Source organism: Pelecanus crispus, chromosome 3 (assembly GCF_030463565.1).
Source record: "Pelecanus crispus isolate bPelCri1 chromosome 3, bPelCri1.pri, whole genome shotgun sequence".
NCBI classification, from domain to species: Eukaryota; Metazoa; Chordata; class Aves; order Pelecaniformes; family Pelecanidae; genus Pelecanus; species Pelecanus crispus.
In genome coordinates, this window is record NC_134645.1 from 112,197,916 (window position 1) to 112,218,923 (window position 21,008).

Sequence of the window (21,008 nt, forward strand, 5' to 3'; positions counted from 1 at the left end):
AGGAAATACAGCCACATCAAAATTAGTCTGAAATCTGTCCTGCATTTATTACATATTAAAAATCAAATCAAATCCCACATACTGTTACGTAATTTCCCATCACCTTCACACTGCAAGCCATACACATTAACACATTAATTAAGTTTCATTAGACCTTTATTGCTAATGTGAAGAAAGTTTTAAAGAGTTCTGCTGCATACTAAAGATATACTGCAGTTTGGGTTTTTTTCGGGGGGGGTGGCGGGTGGGGGGGGTGGGGGGGTGTGGAGGAACAGGGCTAACAAGGTTTTGTGTCTGAAAATTGAAAACTCCACATATAAAGCTGCAGCCCAACCAAGGATTTTGATATTCAGACAACTGAAGCACTACTGATTTGGAAATGTAATTTTTCTTACAGTATACAGGTGAATAGCTCATGCCTAATTACAGATTGAGGCAATTTGAAATAGCACAAGTTTAAAATCTTAACGCAGAAAATCAGACCATCAGAATTTCCAACAAAGCATTCACTCTGGAGCAGACAGGCAACATCGTAACACAAATACAACACTAGTACAGATGATTTAATTAGATTACTTCACTCCTATGAATTCTTCCAAACAAGCTCTTTAAGCAAGCCAGAAACTGAATTCGACGTTCATCTTTTCTAGATGTTTTGGCCTACAGCATTCACACTCTCAAAGCATGTTCTCACAGAAGCAGCTGTGTATACACAACAAATCACATTTGGACATGTTTCGATCCAAGAGTGGGTAAGGACAAGCAGAGGTGAGCAGCAGGCTGTCCCTCAACACTAACACCAACAGTTGCCATAGCAACGGGAGGACTCACGGGAAGAGGCTGGTATTGATCTTTCCATCCCATGTTCTTGCCATTTCTTCAGAGTGGTCTTATACAAATACTACCACAACCAACACCATCGCACATACCCAGGTTCTGAATTTAATGGGAAATAACAGCAATGAAGTCAACAGGGAGTAATTACTGCTGCAGTTAGTCTGAGCACACAAAGAACAGCAGCAGAATTTTCCTAGCAATGAGCTATGCAAGGGGAAGGGGGGTATCAGTATGTACAGGCATGTTTCACCATGCCTTCCATCTACACCTCAAGTTTTCTGTGCATTCTCCTGCAGGGCAGCATCTGCCTGTTCTCACCATTTGTAACAAGAGAGTCACCAACGCCTAGGTCAGGTATTGCAAAGACTAGGATATAGCAAAGGATGTTTTGTGCTTAGTTGAAAGCCTGCTACATCATGTCAGCATACTGCAGAATGGCACAGAGCCAGAAGGATAAGAAAGAGAGACTACTTACAAATATTAAAGAGTTTTTTCAGGTTAACAATGGCATAGCTCCAGAGTCCCTCAAAATATACTACAGCACAGCTAAGTTCTATAAACATGGGATAATACATTACATGAGAATATAAGCGATTTCAGTAAAGACTAATATTGTTTCCAATAACAACACATAACTCAAAATTGCATTTAGTTTGCAAGTTAAAGGATGGTACTTTGTTGATACTACCATAAGGCTTAAATGAAAAGTATGTTTTGAAGGTTTCACCTTCACGATTAACATTTCTTCTTAGGATATGCAAAATGGGAAAAAGACTGTTTAAAGTATTAGACTGAATTAAGAAAGCCTTTTAAGACCATTCCCAACTGTATCTATAAACACTGAAGAATGACCAGAATAGTTCGCAGAATGTGGCCCTAGCTAAGAGCAGAAGGCTGCTTATATCAGAAAGACAAAATATTATTCTTGTAAACGAGTAGGTCACTTCTGCTACTTGCACTCTACATTGTCAGTTTTATATCAGCATAATAACACCTCCGTAATCCACTATATTTGCATAAAGCTGAAGTAATAAAGCAACAGAATAGGAAGCACCCAATATCTCCAGAAACTTTAGAATTCACAAAGTGATTAGTCCCTCAAAACAAAAAAACAAAAAACAAACAAACAAAATCTAACTAGCACAGCCTTCAAAAAATGCACTGCAGTTTTCCAAGGCAAATACAAAACGCAGAAGGTGTCTATACTAGTACACATTCTTAACAAAATTTTAACATTTATACTTAATAGAAATAGAACCTGAAAAAAACCTAAAGAATACCTACCAATTGTGTACATCAAGATAACAACTCCACCATAATCCAAACAAATCATAACAGTATGTGATATTTAAGAGCTCTGGGAACCCTGTTAATAACAAGTCTCCCATCATAACTTAAAGAGGCAAATAGCCACGGGTCTGCCGAGGACCATTCAACTGCATATACACTATCTTCATGTTCTTCATAGGTAGCTATTACACTGTCCTGAAGGGGCTCTTTAATCCTAAAATTGAAGAAAAAGAAAGAAAAAAAAAAAAAAAGAAAATAGTAAGGATCTGTGAACACACCTGATTTAAAAGGCAATATTAAGTGTCACTAACATCTAGAGACGCAGCCTTCCATTTAAAGTACAGGAATGCAGCAGTAAACTCTAAGGAAATATTTTATACTGGATATCTGCATGTACCTGTTTTAGTAACACAGCAGAGTCAAGTCAAAGACCCCCAAAGACAAAGACAAAGTACCTGTTATTCTCAACTTCAGTGTATTTCCAAGTCTCTCAGAACCTGCACTAAGCATCTCTCTCTAAAGAAAGTCAAACTAGAGGGTACGATCTAAATGCACTTAAACTCACGTTTTTATCAACACCTTTTCTGTCACCATGCTCATCCCTTCCTTTCCCCCTTTGTTGTTAATTGAATTCTTAAAATAATATATAGTCTTATTAGAGATGAGTAGGTAGGTAAAAAGTTGCAGTCTTTAACATTGTAATTTCTCCTGTGCTGCGATGCTGGACCCATTCTCTCCAGAGTAATGGAAGGGAGATGGAAGCACCACTCTGAACACTTTAATTTTTATCTCCCATTCCTAGAGTTACAACACCACTGGATTCTCATCTATTATTATATACCTCGTCTCTCACTGCAATACACAAGCTCCTGGTCACCTACATCGTGAGACAGACAGATTCTCTTTTACACTGCAAATATTTAACCACAGATTTAGGCAATTCTCTGAAGTCCAAACCACCCAAGAGTCATCGATTGTGCTCTGCAAGCTAACAGCCCTTCTTCCCTCCACTCACAGAGCCAATCCCTCCTCTTACAGCAAAACCACAGCACATTATTCTGTAGCTACAGGGTAGGTGAGTTTTCAGAGGATGACCTTAGAGCTCCTTCACCCACAGAGGATCACCTCTGACAGGAATCACTCAGCCTTTCAGCAGCATCCCCCTGTCTGCCAGAAACAGCCTTGTATTACAGCTGCAATCCTCCTAACAGAAAGCAAAGCCAAAGAGCCTTGTGAATGCCACTCAATCATTTAAACAGATGCTGCTGCTACAGAAGTGAAGTGTTGTTATTGGCTGTCTTTGCCCTTTACCGCTGCTCTCTGAAAGCACGCGTCTCTACGATCACAAAGTGTATATGGTATCACATTTGAATCACTTGCAGGATATTGCTGCTCCACCTAGGCAGCCTAACCAGCTGTGAATCTAACATCGCAATTAAAATTCAATTGAATTTAATGAACAAACCAAAAGCAGTCTGATACTGCAGAACAGCTTTGGGTATTCAGTTTCAAGGACTTTTATCATTTACTTATGCTACATTTAAGGTCACCCCCCCAAAAAAAAAGGTCATAGCACAAACAACGTGCAGCCCCTGGTTAATTGCAAAGAGCAGGCTTGTTTTGCAGTTCTCCTGAATATGTACTTTGATACAAACCATCTAACAGCAGAGAGCTAATAAACACAGACACACACAGACACTTCATCTCCTGCAATGTGTTTTTCTAACTTCCTGTTAACTGACATGCCTGGTTAAGTGAAAGTTGGTCATGTCCCCAGATGGCAATGTGCTTCACGCGGTGCTCACCCACTTACCCACAACTCCATTATTCTGAAGGTTTCAAATGTCTCTCCAGATAAGCAGGGGAGTAATGCACGGTGCACATGGCTGTCAGGGGACACGACCGACTTTCAGTTAACCAGGAGTCTCAGTTAACCAAAGGTTGGATAAACAAGGGCAAATAAGCTTCTAGATTATACTATTTCCAGTATACTCACAGTTGTTTCAGTGTTTCATTTAAATAACACAGTTCATCTAATTTAATTTACAGAAGTCACAGGGGAATGAGTGTTGAGGAAAGAAGCCTGTAGATGAACTTCTGTTTGGCATTTCCATTTATAACTACAATTTTTAAATGTCTTTTATTATTGTCTATACACTGAATTTCTTCTTGGGTATGAAAGTAATTTTGTGCCTTCCCAGAAAAAGAAAGCATGCTATTCCATGTGGTTCTTCAGGCCACATGAGTTCAGTTTTCAGTGTTTGTTTTAAATAGAGTAGATCCATGATAACAGTATGTATAGACTACTTGCGTATAAGAATGGCATAGCCTTGAGACAGTTATTGAGAATCTGAGAAAACCCTTAGCGATCACTTGGTATAAAAGATCTAGATACTATACAACATAACCAGGATGAAAAAAAAAAAATCATCTCAGATTGACATGGGTCTCAGGAACAATACAGAAGATCCAGAGGAAACTGTCCATGAGCATCCTTTACAAACACTATGAAAGAAAACAGATTAGCCTTTCAATTATGTAATGGGTAATGAGCCCAGAAGGATTCTGCTAGTGGAATTAAGAACATAATTTACTTCATGTATGTTAAAGATTGTTCAAAATAATTAAAAAAACCCAGAAAGAGCAAGGCTGTTTGTGTTGGGTTTTTTTCCCCTCACACAAGGAATCTCTTGAAGACAGATCACTTTACCCCATACTAAGAGACTTCCAAGAAAACACCTCAGATTTGTCTGCATTTTGGCTATATGCATGGGCTTTTTTGGTAATCCAAGAATAGGCTGAGGATACTATTTCTGAATCTATGTGAATTTAGGATATTTACAATTGTTCAATTTCTGAGTCCTGCAACAGTCTATTTACTCACAATGAATTTTTACACAGCTTTTACACATTTTTGTTTATTAAAGAATCAGCTCAGACTCTCCCAACTCCCCAGATATTAAATATAATTTGGTTAATGCAAGAAGTTACAGACTTAACAGCTATGACACTGACACTTATTCAAGCAAGGTAACAAATACCTTTAAAAAAATATATATATATATATATAAAAACAGTCTACGAAAAAAGATTATTTTGGTCACAGCACATAATAGTGGAACACATACAAAACAACTTGTATTTATTTTAAGACGGTTTTGCCTATTTAGATATTTTAATTATCCTTCTGTTTTTATCAGTTGCTACAATTTTATTTCTCTTTAACATATAGTAGGTAGTTTCAGAGCCTAACATATCATAGCACCGACTGTGTATGTTTTCTAATACTTTGTTCATAATGTAGCAATGATTAAATGAATACTGCTATACTTTCATGTGCGTTATTCTTCTCTCAGAAACTTCCCATTTCATAGTTACCAACTCTTGATCACAATGCCCAGGTTATTTGCCGCCTTAGGTTAGATGCATAACACCAGGCACAGAAGAGGAGGGCATTCAAAGTGGACTGGATACTGGGATAAAGTCAGCAGATCTTTGGCAGGTTTTAGAACAGAGAGGAGAGTTCAGGACCTTAGATTTCTTCCTGTTTCTGAACTTCTCTAACTGGGAAGAGTACCTGTACAGAGGTGGATATGAAGTAAACTTTCGTCTATGCTACTTTAATACGTATAATTCAGGTTGCCGCCAAAACCCAGAGATTTCTGTCTTTTACATAAAAGCTGCAGGTTGTGGGTGTAAAAACGCAGTTGCTATGTTATAGCTAGCTTAGTGTACTACAGGTGCCTGGCCTATTGATCCCTTGATAGAGCAGTCTGAGTAGACTATATTTGATAAACATACTTGGTAATCAGTCGTTATGCCTGGCAAGCTTAGTAAGCTATTTTCTTCCTTGTCTTAAATCTCCCTGCCCCTTAAAAAGTTCCTTTAGATCCTCATTTTCCTGTACTATTTTAAAGACTTTTTCTGGCCAGACTAAAATACTTTTCTCTCCTTATATATGTTCTTGCATTGCATCAACTGACAAGGCATCAAACTCTTATGTCATCAAGAACTCACAGTAAGAAATGTGTAATCTCTACCTACATCCTGCATAAATTTAAGACCTGTGCCACACAGAGCTGAAACTGGACTGCTTTCTCTTTGTAGTCTTATTCACATAGCATGACCCCTACCAGCTTCTCCTATGAAAGGAGACGAGCTTTCATTTTACTAGATAACTTTGAGGTTAATTGTGTTACAGACTTGAGAGAGAAGCCTGTTAAGCCTTGGATAATTGTTTTCATGTAGAGAGCTGTTATTTCCAATTACTTCTCATGCTAACAACCACTTAAGTTTGCAGCACTTGCAATTCTGTTTTGTCACCACAATGTTCAATAAAATATGTTTTTCAGAGTCACCAAAAAGCATTAATTCTATATCAGAGTCAAAATGAAATCCTCTTTAATCCAAAAATTACTATGAAATAGATGTGATTCAATAGAGCAGCAACATTTACTGCAGCATCCAAAATGAATCCTGAAAAGCATGCCATTGGATTCTAGAACATGGCCCATGGATGCCCTTTCCCTTTAACTGCAGGAGAAAACTAAGTAACTGTTAAGGTTTTGTTTCTCATAAGCTTAGACAACACATTACTTCCTTTTTCATTCTGTTAAGGAAGACAGAATTCAAGGATGTTTATACAGGAACACAATTTTTATATATAGTAATTGGCTAGTCATACTATTGTAAGCATTATCACTTTTTTTACTCAAAAAACCAGCCTTCTGAACTGCTTCTACAGGAAAATGGCATCTTTAAAAACAGGAAATGCATATTTTAATATAACAGGTTTCATAGTTGTCCTAACATGCAAAATAAATTAAGGAGGGTATATCTGCTGATGAAGGTTAAAGAAATAGCACAGAAAAAACATGTTTTTAAAGCAAAATAGTCTAGGAATTGGTAAGTGCTGCTGCACTAGATTTGGCCCAGCTTCTTACACATCCAACTGAGTAAAGTACTGAATACTGGCATTCCCTAAAACAGAAACTATTTAAACTGTTTTAATTGAGTCTCTTGGTTGATTCTATAGCATAATCCTATGATTTCTAGATTTCTCCAAGACATAAATACCACAAGCAAAATGTCATCAAAATTAACACTATTGGCAGCTGTGTGAAAATACCCTGAAAGCCTGCCTTATCATGAATGTTTGGCAAGTACTTTTCAAAATATCAGTGCTGACAATTCACTCTCCTGAAGTCATGGATGTGTATACAAAGGTGTTATGTTAGATCACACAGTTCATATGTATTATTGTGAAACCACATGATTTACTATTCAAAAGGCTCCAAACCACATTTCTATCACAAAAAATAGAAACCACAACTGACGGACATCTTCAGAAGCTCTGGAATTAAGGCAAGTTCAGTGTTACAGGGAGGAAGTCCTTGCAACACCAGAGTGCAAAACCATTAAAGAAAGAAAGGCCAGGGAGAAGCCTGTCTTAATCATTTGCATCCATAGGTGTGGAATGACCCATGTTTTAAATGCTTTGTTCAAACTGAGGCGTTCAAAGCACTCCCTATGTTCTTATCCAGGCACACCAGCTTTGTTGTGGGGACGCAAGCTAAATGCACCCCAAATACTCACCTCATCTGTTCAGTTTTCATTTGTTTCATATACTTTTTTCCACCTCTGGATCAAGGTGCTAGAAATTAAGCTAGAAGTACAGCGTTTCATTCCCCATTTCTCAGCTTATTTTTTTTGCCATATTTGAACTGCGCATTAAATTATCCAGACTAGGGACTTGACCAGAATACATCATAGCTTTCCTCTGGCCACATGCCTATACTTCCTGTCTGTGGACAGGTCCATCCTCTTTTTAGACTACCTACTTTCAACAGAGGCTTTGGGCTTCCCAAACAGAAAGCCTTTCCTTATTCAGTGCAAGAAAACAAACACAGCTGGCATATTTCTCCTAGACACATTTCACAAAGGCAGTGCATGCACAGCTAGCATGTTTTGGAACAAACAGAAACACAGTGAGAAGAGATAAACTCAAGAGTATGGCTCATGGCAAAATCCCAAAGGAAAGAATCAGAAGTCTCCAAAGATGATTCAGAAGGCAGTAAAGGTTCCTGAGCTGCAAACAGTCAGGGGCTAGAAGCATACCCAGGGGAAATATCATCTCCTTTTCCTGTTTTTATAATCTTTTCTCTTAGCCACTATCAGAGACATGATACAGGCTAGGGAGACCTTTGATATGATACATGGAGGCTGCTCTTATATTTTTATGATTGATGAGAGAAACAACAACAATAGCAGTTAAAAAGTAGGGAATAGACAGCAAACTAGTTATTCTCATCTGAATCAGCAGTTAAGAGGAACTGAAGGTCACTCGACTGTGACAAGAGACAGATCCTCATGCAAATAGTCCTAGTTATATTGCTTAGGCAAGTGTGTTCTGGTCTCCAAGACAGGAGCATATATACTCCCAAGATGTCAACACATATATGGACAAACACCCAAAGGAGAAACCTCAAAGAATAACTCCTTAGTAAGAACAGAATACAGCAACTTTTGGTTTGTTGTCTGTGTACCCATTACTCAGTGAACCTGTATTCTTTTCTTTAAAAAAAAGTTAACTCCAAATAACTTTTTCAGTTGTGAACCTTAAAAACTAGGCATTTACTACAGAAAATCTGGCAAGAATAAATGAGTGGGTAGACTCATGCATAGTTCTACATGGTTGAACAATGAAGGGTTAAACTGAGTTTACTTGGTTTTGCCTCCAGCTAAGAAATACAATAAAAATCCAAAAGCTTACTCAAAAATATACTAAAAATTAACATGAGCCTTAAAAATCTCAGAATTCTTAGCTGTGTAGAATAGTATTACAAGTCAACATTTTTTAAATATGGGGATTTTTGCAAAGTAGGAAAAAATTTGAAGATACAACTGGTACACGCTCTTCATTTTTAATCTAACGAGTATTTTTACAAGTTATTTTGTTCAGAATATGAAAAATAGGTAGCCCATGAGGAAAGAGCCTTTTTTCTTCTTTCCACTTAATATTTCAACCTTCTTTTGAGAGAGATTTGGTCACTCAGTCTGAACGTGACTGACTGGAGATACTAGTTGTACAGACACCTGCTCTTCCTGGTGTATTTCAAGATGCACCCAAAAAAGACACTTTCTTTTTCAAGATTTGTGTGCTAGTTAATAGCAAACAAGATGTCCTCCAAAACAGGATAAACATGAACCCCATGAGAATATAACACTTTCTTGAAAGTCTAGAACGTACCCAAGTAAAAAAACCACGCACTGGCCCCCACCCAACCAAACCATACAATAAAACCCGTGTTTTACAGAAGAGACCGTACCCATGGAATGGTGCAACAGACTCTTCAAAGAGGTCTCCTGGAGGGAAACAGGTACTAAAGCCTAAACACTTGGTACTAGTGGTTAACTGACAAGTATTCCCAACAGCTCTTATGCCCTGCTTCATTAATGTGCTCAGAGCTAAACAGACATTCATCTGGCAACAGTTCAAGGCTGGTGAGCACCTTGCAAACATCCTTCCAGCTCGACTCATAACAAGGAAGGGGCGGGGGGAACAAAACAGGACTCTCACAGTACCGAGCAAACGTTACAAAAACTAATGTGCTTTCCCAGGTTTTATACAGAACAGATTAGCAACTGAAAAGCATGCATTTAAAAAGCAAAGGCAGTAGTGATACTCTTGTAGCCGCTGGGAACAGCTAAGGGCTCTACATCATTACTATACAAGTTATTCATGATGTGGTGTACATCCATTCCATAGCCAAAGGAAAAGGTGTCTTATATTTGTTGTATTGCTTTGCATATTCTTGGTTTCAAAAAATTCCTATTCTAGAAAACAGTCACTTGTGTTTTAATGAGGTAACCTACACTGTCTACAATCAACAGAAACTCAGCACTCCAGATAACCTACCATACAACATCTGTCAGAACACTATTTTTACTTGCAATGTTATTTATATTAATATATTCCCACTATATACACACAGGAAACTGTAGTCTCTTTCTCACTTCCGTTAATGCTATCTTTCATCCAGAACAGAATGAATTGCAATCCCCAGCCAAAGCTAAGGAACCAGAAGGTACGCCATATTTAAAATGCTGTAGTTTAGTTACATTCTAGAAAGTAAGTATGTACTGTTGATGTGAGCAACCTTCTAGGTACTTAATTTGATACCTTGATTTTCCAGGCATTTACATCACCTATTGCTTCTAGAAACATTTTGTATATTTAAAATTAACCATTTCTATCTACGGAATAGCTTCCTTATTTAATATAAAAAAAATGGTTTCCAAGCCTTTTATGTGAAGCCAAAATGGCAAAACTATTTGGAGCAAAACTACATCTTTATTAATAAAATAAAGGTTCAAGAGCAACCTTAAAAATGTAACTAGAGAAGTAACTTAAACTTTATTTTAAATTTTAACTGAAACATCTAACAAACACAGCTGAGTAACTGGGGGATCTTTTTTGTAATTTCCTTGTTTCTTATCCCATCTGACTATTCTTCATTTAAAAAGATAGTTCAGGAGGTAATCTGCCTATTTCATTGCAGAGAGCTTTGCATATTAAAATAAATTAACAAACGCAACAAAAAAACTGCTCAGTGTAGACATGTAGAACATGGATATTCACAGTTGCAAAGAATATAAAAATATAGACTAAAGCCTGTTGGTCTCAAAATATTTTAAATGAGTTTCAGTATCATTATCTTAATTTTGTAAAGGAAGAGTTTGCTGAAGAACACCATGTAAGCTCATCACAAAATTAGAAAGCCTCAGCCCACACTAGATCTACAGAATTCCCTATATACATATATATATTCCTAAAGAAGTACAGAGAGGAAAACAAGCGTCATATATTGCACAATGAAAAAGTTGAAAGCAGACAAAAATGGAGGATGAAAAACTATTATTTTGGCATTTCAGTTAACTCTTTAGTAAAAACTCATCCCTCCAAATTTCACATGCAAAATACGTGATTCCTCACACACCCAAGTGGAATGGTTTTTACAAATGCTTGCAATAACATGCAGTATTCTCTACCAAGAGTCAAAAACTAACTTCTGTTTTGCTTGAAGTAGGTCTAATGAGTTACTGGTTTCTAGAGCAGTCAGCAATATTAAGTGAAATTTACAAATATTAATGTATTTATACTTCCTTTCTTCCGCCTGTGCAGAAGCTCACCATTAGACTGCTAACGTCTCCTACAGATTAGAACACACAGAAAATGCAAAAAGCAGATTTTCAAATCTCACTTAACCCAGATTATTGTATGTGCTTGACTTGATCCAGAGCTCCCTTAAAGTGAATCTTTTCACTGATCCAGTGGACTTTAGGACTGGTCCTCAGCATCACCATTCCCTTCCTACCAGTAAGCATACAGTGACCATGCCAATCAGATTTTTTAAAGAGTGGATTCCACCCAAGACTGAGTAAAGAAGAATGAAGTAGGAATTAGAACTACTTACCTGAAAGGTCCGTATACAAAAATCCTAGTCAGCAAAAAAATAGCATGTTAACCATTACAATGAAAAGACAAACTATAAGCATCTGCATAAAACTCAGGAAACTTCATACTTCTCTTCTTGATGCTGGTCCTCTTGGTCACTTAGTTCATCATCATCTACCATATGCCCAAATGGTTCAGAAGAAATTGATACCATATTAGACAGGATAACTCTGCTATCACTGCTTCCTGTAAGGATCAGCTGATCATGAGAATGATTGTATCTGACATTCCAGACCCTAAAAATTGAAATCAGAAAGAACAAGAGGCTATTCTGGGCAGGTAGTGCACCAATGTTAAATGATATTTTTTTTTTTTTAAACACAGCACTAAAAATTGGTATTTGATTTAACTGTTGTAAGTATGCATAGAAGTGACATGCCTCATTCCAAAGACTGTTTTTTGTCATTTTCATTTAGCTTTTAAGCTTCCATGTCATCTGTTTTCTATGAGGTGTCTTTAAAATTCAACAAAAAAGTTTTGGAAAAAAAATCCAAAGAACAAAACACACCATTCAGTGGTATCATTCCTTGAGGGTACATGCCAATTCATTGTTTAGTAAGTCAGATAAATATTTAAGGTCTAAAGATAAAAATTTCCCCAAAGCAAAATACAGATTAGAAATAACCTGTTAAACAAAAATCTCACAATATTCTTACAGCAAAGTTTAAAATAGACCCTAAAACAAAAGTAGGATTGTATTTCTCTTCAATTTTTAAATTTTATGTATCAAGTTAATACCAAATGTCTTACAGTTCTTGTCTTATTCTTTTTCTTTTAATCTTCTGGAAAAAAAGTATAAATGCTGCTTCTGTTAATTCACATCTTAATTCCCCTCAAAGTAGCTTCAGGGTCCAGATTTATTTTGCAAGAATTACTCCGACCCAAATTTTATAAAATATGAACCGCTCATCTTTTCTTAACCACTGAAGTCTGCAAACGTCCGACAAGATTCTCTCCTTGCTCCAGCCACAGGCCAGAGTGGGAGATACAGCCTCTAAATATTATCTCAGAGAATAAAATGACTGACTTGCATATTCTGGCTTAAGGGCTGCAAAGAGCATGAAAAAAGTGGGGCTGAATTATTGAGCATTTCCACCATTCAGCAACAGAAGGATAGATGGCAGCTGCTGTAACCAAAACAGCTCAAGGGCTTTTCTGCATGTCAGGTGCAGCAGATCAGGCTCAATTTGGGAAGGCACACCTGTGTCCCAGCTGGCCCCTTCAAGCCAAGTTCTGTGCTGTGCTGTGCTTCTCAAAGGTGCACCCTATCTCCCAACAATGTTAACAACAGTTTCTTGCCAATTAGACTAACATTGTCTAAACTCTTAATTTACAATCACAGAAGGAACATTCACATGTTGAAACCTTTCCTCCATGCAGAAAAATGGTTATTCACAATTGCACAAACATAGTTTGCATTGTTCCTAAACAGTAAAATAATTAGCTGAATAAATTACATAAGCCATCCACCCACAAAACAGCATGCAGATAATTTGTTCTACCAGTGGGAATGCTCCTCTAGCGTCTTCACTGGTTCAGCAACATTTCTTGTGTCCCAGAATTTCACCTTGCAGTCATCTCCACAGCTAGCCAGGTAGTACTGTTTATTGGGATTAAAGTCTAGGTCTCGTACCAGCTGTCCGTGTGCATTTTCTATGCAATATATCTGTCTGTAAAACACATTAAAAAAATTAAATGGTCTATAAAAAGCTAACTGCACTCCACTGACAGGAATCCGTTTCCCTGGAAACTTGCATAATCCCCTTAGCACCCGCAGACCTAGAGTTCCCATTGCTAGTGCATAGTTTAGGGAAATCCCAGCTGCTAACAACAGTGACTTGTATAGATTTCTCAGCTTGCATTGAAGCTTTGCTCTTTTCTTGTTTGCATTAGGATCATCTGGAGCTAAAAGGAAACAGTGGTTCCAGATGATCCTAGCACAGCTCTCTAACAACTGTTATGAAATGTCTGCTGCCAAACCACAATATTTTTAGAAAAGAGCTTCTCCATCCCCGAGCAGTTATACCAATATTCTGTATTTATGACATCTAGTTCTCCCTATATGAAAAGCTGAGATGCAAGGTAGACAACAGATACGAACAACAGCTTTTTATTATTGCTCTATTTTGAACTTACCTTCTTAATTTAACTGTGGCCCTTAAACTACTCAGCCATGCTCATACTCATGCATGTGGACCACTTCAGAAAACATTTGTAGTACTGCCAATAACCTAGCATCTTTATTCAAAACATCACGTTCCATCAGTCTGTCTCCATTCCTCGCCTCTTAAACTTAGGGTTGGTTTTCTGATTGTTTCCCCTATTGCATTACCAGTTTTATGAAAAGGCTGTACCTGTTCCCATGTCCATTCTCAAAGCCACCATCTACCAAAATACTGCTTAGATATGAGTCTCCTACAATCTTCACTAGAACTTGTCAACACTTCATGAGCTTTTTTTCTTTTTTTAAATGAAAAATGTTTCTCTTCAGAAAACATAGGCTGACCAAAACTTTGTATTTCCTGTGCTGTATATATGCTCTCCTCTGAAGATCAGGTAGAGAAGTCTCTTGCTGTTAACACCTAACTACTAATACAAAGCAAAGTAGCTCCATAAAGAGAGATCCTTGCAGCCACGGCAGTCACCTGGTATAGAAATCACCTAGACGCCCAACTTCAACACTCTCCTCAGAGTTTGAGAGGTTAAGGGTATCACACAAGTATGCCTTTCTACCAGGTATTCTGGGATCTGACTTCAACATTTCCTCTTAATTTCTTGAAACATCTTTATGGGAAAATTTTAAAATCTCAAGCATGCTTCAAAACACTTCTTTCCTCCTTTATTGCACATTTCACTTCTTGCACTTGTTGCATTGCTTTTGGAGATGTGTGTAAGGGCTTAAAAAGAAATACCACAGTCCACTGTACATTCAGTAGTGCTTACCATGAAAGCCTTTAGCCCAACTTAAGTATTATTCTGACCACTTGATCCCCTTCCTTCCCAAATATGAATATTCTTTTCTTTTCACTCTATCATCCTACCTACAGCAATAATACCTACATCGAATTTCCCACTTACATCATAAGATTAAGGCCAGACCACATGAACATTTTCTCCAGCTACTGGCTCCACCTGCTCATATTTTTTTTTCTTCCATAGTCTTTAGAATTTATTCTTGGAGTCTGAATTTTCCTGATACAATTCTCTCTCTAAATCCATTCAGCCTAGTGTCTGTCTCCTCTGCTTCAGAAGCTCTTCTCTGATTAAGATTGCTTCCTAGTCTATTCTAGGAGTCTTCCCACCAACCTCTTTTGTCTCCCCTCTTCTTTGTTTGCTACGTCCAAAATCATTCACTCCCTCTATGTTACAGCTATCATAATCGCACTCCGCAGAAGTAGCTATTCTAGCTACTTCTTTAGTATCTCTCCTCTCTTATTCTTTGCTGGTATAGCAGTTTTCTGTCCTTGATATGTTTTTCGTCCCCTCTCATTTTTTGCTTCTTATACTGCCACAGTTTATACTGTCCTGACTTTAAATGCCTACCTCTAGCCTAAGCAGTCGGTTATCAAATATTCACATAATTCTAGACATATTACAGTATAATTGCAGATGAGACTTAGTCTTTCACATATTTTTCAAGTACCTTGCAAAAAGCTCTTTGGCATAGCCTAGTACTTGTAAATTGGTTCAAGGACTATCTAATCTGAGCTTCACTTCAAGTAATTAGAATTGTGGGGTTTGCTTTTGTTAACCAAGCTATGCTTTCATTGAGGATCCTGTTAATATCTGGACTATCCATCTTTCCTAAAAGTTACTCAGAGTATTCACTTAATGCAAGATAGAGATGCTTTTTCTAATGAGACAGAGCATGAAGCAGACTTCACAGTATTTAACATTTTCTACTTAGAAACACAGGCTTTAATCTTAAGGTATTCACACTATATGTTAAGAATAGGATGATTACAAAAACATCACAAAAAAGCAACTAAATAATAAAACCACCTTTCTACTTTGACCTTTCGTTCTTCTCTTGTATGCTTCATTTAAAAGTCTTCATAAATGAAAGTATACACGTATATATGAAGTTAGATTTTTATATATCTTTTTACAGGGCAAAGAACAGGACTTTCAAACCTGATGACAAGCGTACAGGAAGTGACTTAATTATTATATTTGTGTTTTTAGCTTTTGTTTATTAAATTAAATAAACCTTTCTGGCAAAAACACACAAGGCTGGCAAACATGGGGATTTATTGCTACACCCCTGAGCTGGCAGAAACCACAGAACTAAATTTAAAGTCATCCCCCTTTAAGGCAACAAAAGTTATTACAAGACATCGGTCTTCTTGGTTTAGTGATAAATTACTATGTGCTAAGGGGATAAAGCATATCTTAAAAAAGCTTGCACAGGCTTTAGTAGTCATGGCAACAGATGTGCACAACATCACTCCTTTGCTTATCAAAATCACAGCTGAGCAGGGGGGAAAACACCTTATTAGGTATATTCAAAGCCTTAGTTGATTTGGTTATGATTTTGCTAGATTCAGTAGTTTCACATAACTAGCATGCTACAATCATTAATATAGTATAGTATACTTTGGGTTAAAATCAGAAAAGTGAAGAGTGGCCTTACCCTGTGAATTACCTTCAGAGATTAAAGTTACCTTTAAATAGTATGCTATGAAGACAGTTCATAGTATAGTCAGGACTGATGTTAAATCATTTTCAGGTTGAATTACAGAACAGCTTCATTCAAGTAATGCCTATGTATTGCACAAATCATCTTGAGACTAGTACATAGTTCAGTAAAACTCAAAATACAAGTTAGAATTGAAGCTGAGGGGAAAAAACAGAGAAACCCCTTTACTAAATTGTGAATATATCAGCTATGTAAGCCAAACCATTCCTTTTATAAGTGACAGCTTTGCCACATTTCTAATCTTTAAAAAAAACCCAAACAAACAAACAAAAAAAAACAAACAAAAAAATTTGTTAGGAGCATCTCCAAAGGAGACTGTATTTTTCAGAGAATAAGACTGCAATTTCTTATTACCTCATGCTTCGTGTATCCCATCCTCGAACAGTGGTATCATTGGCTGTTGCAATCTGTGTACAATTGTGGTGAGGACTCCATCTTCCAGAAGTAAATTTTAATTGTCCTTTCCCTTCCAAGGCTGCAGAACTAGAGAGCTAAAATAATGAAAGAAAGCTGGCAATATTTCTAAATCTAAAGCTAAAGTGCAATTAGTTCCACTGAAGAAAAAACCTGCACAATAGCCTACTGTTCCAAGTGTAACAGACTACCAAAATCCTAGGATAAAAACCAGAAAAAATTAAAAGCTAGAGCTTATTTTGTAGCTCAAAAAGTAATGTTTACAAAGGCTTATGCAGCGTAATGTATTCAGAAATATCAGAAGTACTGAACTACTTTATAAACTAAAATAAACAGTTTCAGATAGTTTGTTGAAACGGTAGATAGACAATAAGGGCACACTGCACAAATTCATAGCTGCCTCAAACAGACAAATAAACACACCCATTTAGTTTCATGAACAGCCTTACAAGACTGTTTTTCCATGTCAAAATGCCACATTTTATCTGCAAAAACAGAATTATAGTATCAAAGACTCTTTGATAAATGTATAGTAGCTTTTAAAAATAAAAATGAAAAAAAAAGTCAAGGCCCAGGTGCCCATGCCATCACATACATGCCTATTAAAATAACAGGAGGTTCTAGATCACTGATCTACAATCCGTGAGAATTAAAGGTTTCAGTTCCATGGTTTGCATGCCATTGAGCAGACATCTCTGCAACTCCATAGTTAATGAAAAGAAGGCACAAAGCAATCAGCTTTCTCTTTGAAGTTGTACAGCAAGTTATCATCCAATTCCACGTGAACATGGGGAAAAATGAAGCTGCAGACACTGCAAATTACTTCTAATCACTTACTGAAACTGACTGTTTAATATCCAAAGGTGGTGGTGGTGGTGGGAACAACCCAAAATACTTGCATTTTAATCAGATATAAAATTTATACAAATTCCAAGCGGCTAGGCAGGCAGCAGACTTATTTGGTCATCTTGCACTTGATGTTCACAGTTCAAAATATTTCATTAAGATGGATTTCACAAAAGCAGATTATTGTGCTGGATCTTGCTGGATCACTTTTCTCCTTTACCTAAATCCTAACACATCATAAAATATTCTATTAAATAGAAGATTTCTCAGCAGAAATATTACACTTTGATGGATGAAAAAGACTAAAACATACATACTGCTTACATAAAGTTTAACTGACATCTACAGAAAATTATGCTGTCAATACAAGACTGCTTAAATCTATTTGTATGATAGCAATGTTCATTCTGGTATTTTGCTATCTTTTTACTATTACAGTTCCACCAAGAATACCCTATTTATTTTAGCATTCAGATTAACGATCTAGAAATTACAACTCTTCCACTACTGAAGTCTATGCTACCTAAGATGTGTTGTCTTCCACAAATTTTTCAGATTTTTCTTTTTTTAAGAATGTAGAATTCCCAGCATGCAAGGCTATATTTTGCTCATGTGTTGAGTGGTATTACACTGTGGCCAAACCTACTTCTCTAGAACTGTTCTTCCTCAAGTACAAATACAAGCTGAAAGCCTGTCTACAACTTGCAGGTTCTTAATATAAAGAAAACCACTGCATAGGTCACTGGACACAGGATAATAAACTGCATTGTTTATTTTTTGACACATACTAGATTCCAGGCACAAGAGAATATGCAGAGCTTTAGTGGGTCATTTCACAAATTAAACTAAGTTTCTTTAGTAAGCAGTCTTGGCCAAATACAGCTCAGACTAGGGGGAGCAAAGAGAAGCAAATGTTAACACTGACAGTAAGAGAATACCAACACAGAGAGTATCTCTTATCAGGTATTTCCAAAATCTGTTCTTGAGACAGATAGCATCACATATCCAAAATAAGACTCAGGGCAGAAGGCCTTTATCAGCAGTAGATACTACTTTCTCTCCAGCATTCCAGCCTTTTTTTTTTTTTTTTTTTTAAGTCTTTATTTCAACTTTTATCATGTAAACTATTATGAAAAGATCAAAACTTTTTTCTTTTCAGCCCAAAGTTTAGGGGTTAGGCCAGCACACACATCCTGTGCTATTTCTTAACAAGACATATGAAAAAATCACATACATGTTAGATTGGCCAAGTCATCCTTGCCTTCCCCAAGCAATTCTTAAGTACTCGCAGGAATTAAATTACATCTTTCCTCATATGGATCTCCAACTATGTATACAGCCAAGTTCCAAATCAACTCACGGTAGACTTCTGTTAATAAAATGAAATCCCAGAAGTTATTCAGTAAGTTTTTGTTCAATGTTCTTTTGCATGTCGTCTATGAGCCTGAAAGGATCTCCATGGATTTAAAAGAGAGCTAAGAGGTAAGGGAGGGAAATATTCATACATAAGAAGGAATCCTTATGTAACAGAAGGAGGTCTGCAAGTCTCCTTCCTGGAAATCCAAGAAACGAGCTTAAAGGAAACAAAGCTGGTAGTTCAGAATTACAAATGCAGGTTCAAAAAAACCTTAGCTTTAGTTTTAATTCATACCTCAGTATACAGACAGGTAGGCAAGCTTTCTTTTTACCCTGAACTCCTACCTCCACTTCTTTAAAGGCAGAAAAGTTGACTACAGAAGGAAAGGAAAACACAACAAAGGCATATTTTAAAACACTAATCTCACATGAGGATTTGCATTTGTGCTGCCCAGAAGATAAAGACATACAGCTCTGAGGGCCTCACTGGATACTGAAGGAAAACAATTCATGGCAATATTTTATAAACACAAAATGTGACTTACAGTAAAGAAAAAAAAAAAGGAAGGAAGACCTGTTGACTTTTAGACAACAGAATTAGCTATTGTTCTTGCATTGTGCAAGGATCACACATGACTTTAGAAAAAAGTCTGGACAAAATGAAATCTTGAACAGTGTAAAATGGTTATCAGAATATGGATGGATTTAACACTATTTATAAGTGCTTAAGTGGATCAGTGCCTAAAGCTGGTGACATAAGAACAATAATAAAACAGCAGTATGATATTATACTATAATTGCATGAGAGCAAAGATTTGAAATCAAAATAAAAGGTTCTGAAAAAAAATTAAGCAATGCAATATGATCAGAATAGAACTGTATATGTTATCCTCAATGAAGGAAGGAGTTTTACAAAAGCAAAGTATCTGAATATGAAAAAAGTCTATCCTAGCTTTGAAAGACTGATTTCCATGTATTCAAATGAAAACATCAATTACTCCAACTTATTTTTATCAAAACATCAGCAAGGACTGAGATGCCTCTTCTGCTTCAAATTTTGATCTCATAAGGACTGATTAGGAAAGAGGAAAGGATAGCCAGTATCCTTAAAAAAACCAAACCCCAACATATATTAACCTCTAGAGGGTAGAGAAATTATCTAGCAAAATCACAAGCAGCATGGAGACAGTGAACCAATTCTTCATGCCCTCTTCCAAAAAAAAGAGCTATGGGCCATGGAATGAAGACTGTAGAAGTCAGATTCAAGAGTAAGCAAGAAAGTGGTTCTCCACGCAGTGGACTCCTTGACAAAAGATACTTCAAAACTGAATAAAGCTTACTTATGTCCAAGAACAGAATAGGAGAGTACTTGGAAGAAAGGTCTATTGAGGGTTACACTAAGCAGACAAACCTAACCAGGCTCAGAAAAATCCTTGGATTGAAAACACTAGAAGACTGTCTGAGTATTAAGGGCAAAGTATCCAATACATTCGCTCCACTGAACTTTTCCTTGGAGTCTGCTATGGCTACTGTTTCAAGCAGAATACTGGCGGGCTACATGGACTCAGGTATGGATCAGCGTAACCTTTCTTAGAACTGAGCAGCATGAAGCAGACGCAGATGAATGGCAGAATTTATCAACTTTTCTTCTGAGGGGGCTATAATTTTCTTCTCTCACAACATATTATGAAAAACAATCCGAGAGGACCAGTTCTAAAGTTCTATAAACTTTTGGACAAAATGGTAACTGGAAACATGCAGTTCTGTTCCCTCACTACGCTATCTTCATCTAATAAATATGTTTTTATAGGCACAACTTGGGTTTTCTTTTTTTGTTAGGTAGAATGACTAAAAATTAATAATTACGTCATGCATTTGGAAGGTCAGCTGTTTCCCTCAAACCAACTTCGACACAAACCATTAGAAAACATCTCCAAAACCAAAATATTTAGAAAATAGAGAACATTCTAATGCTCTGATTTGATTAATTTAGAAATTCATATAACATCTTTCTGGATAACAAAAAAAAGTACCAAATTAAAGTAAACG

At 36.8% G+C, this 21,008-nt stretch overlaps 1 protein-coding gene across 1 annotated transcript in view; it reads right to left on the reverse strand.

Moving 5' to 3' along the window:
• Positions 1-251: 251 nt before the first annotated feature.
• The window catches only part of EIPR1 (EARP complex and GARP complex interacting protein 1), a 76,246-nt gene continuing 55,489 nt past the window's right edge, over positions 252-21,008 (reverse strand). The window contains exons 4-7 of the mRNA XM_075707020.1: positions 16,698-16,834; positions 13,147-13,314; positions 11,713-11,880; positions 252-2,341 (exon numbers count right to left, since the gene is read on the reverse strand). Coding sequence (XP_075563135.1) covers positions 2,167-2,341; positions 11,713-11,880; positions 13,147-13,314; positions 16,698-16,834 — 648 coding nt within the window. The 3' untranslated portion in view covers positions 252-2,166. The remainder of the gene's footprint in view (positions 2,342-11,712; positions 11,881-13,146; positions 13,315-16,697; positions 16,835-21,008) is intronic.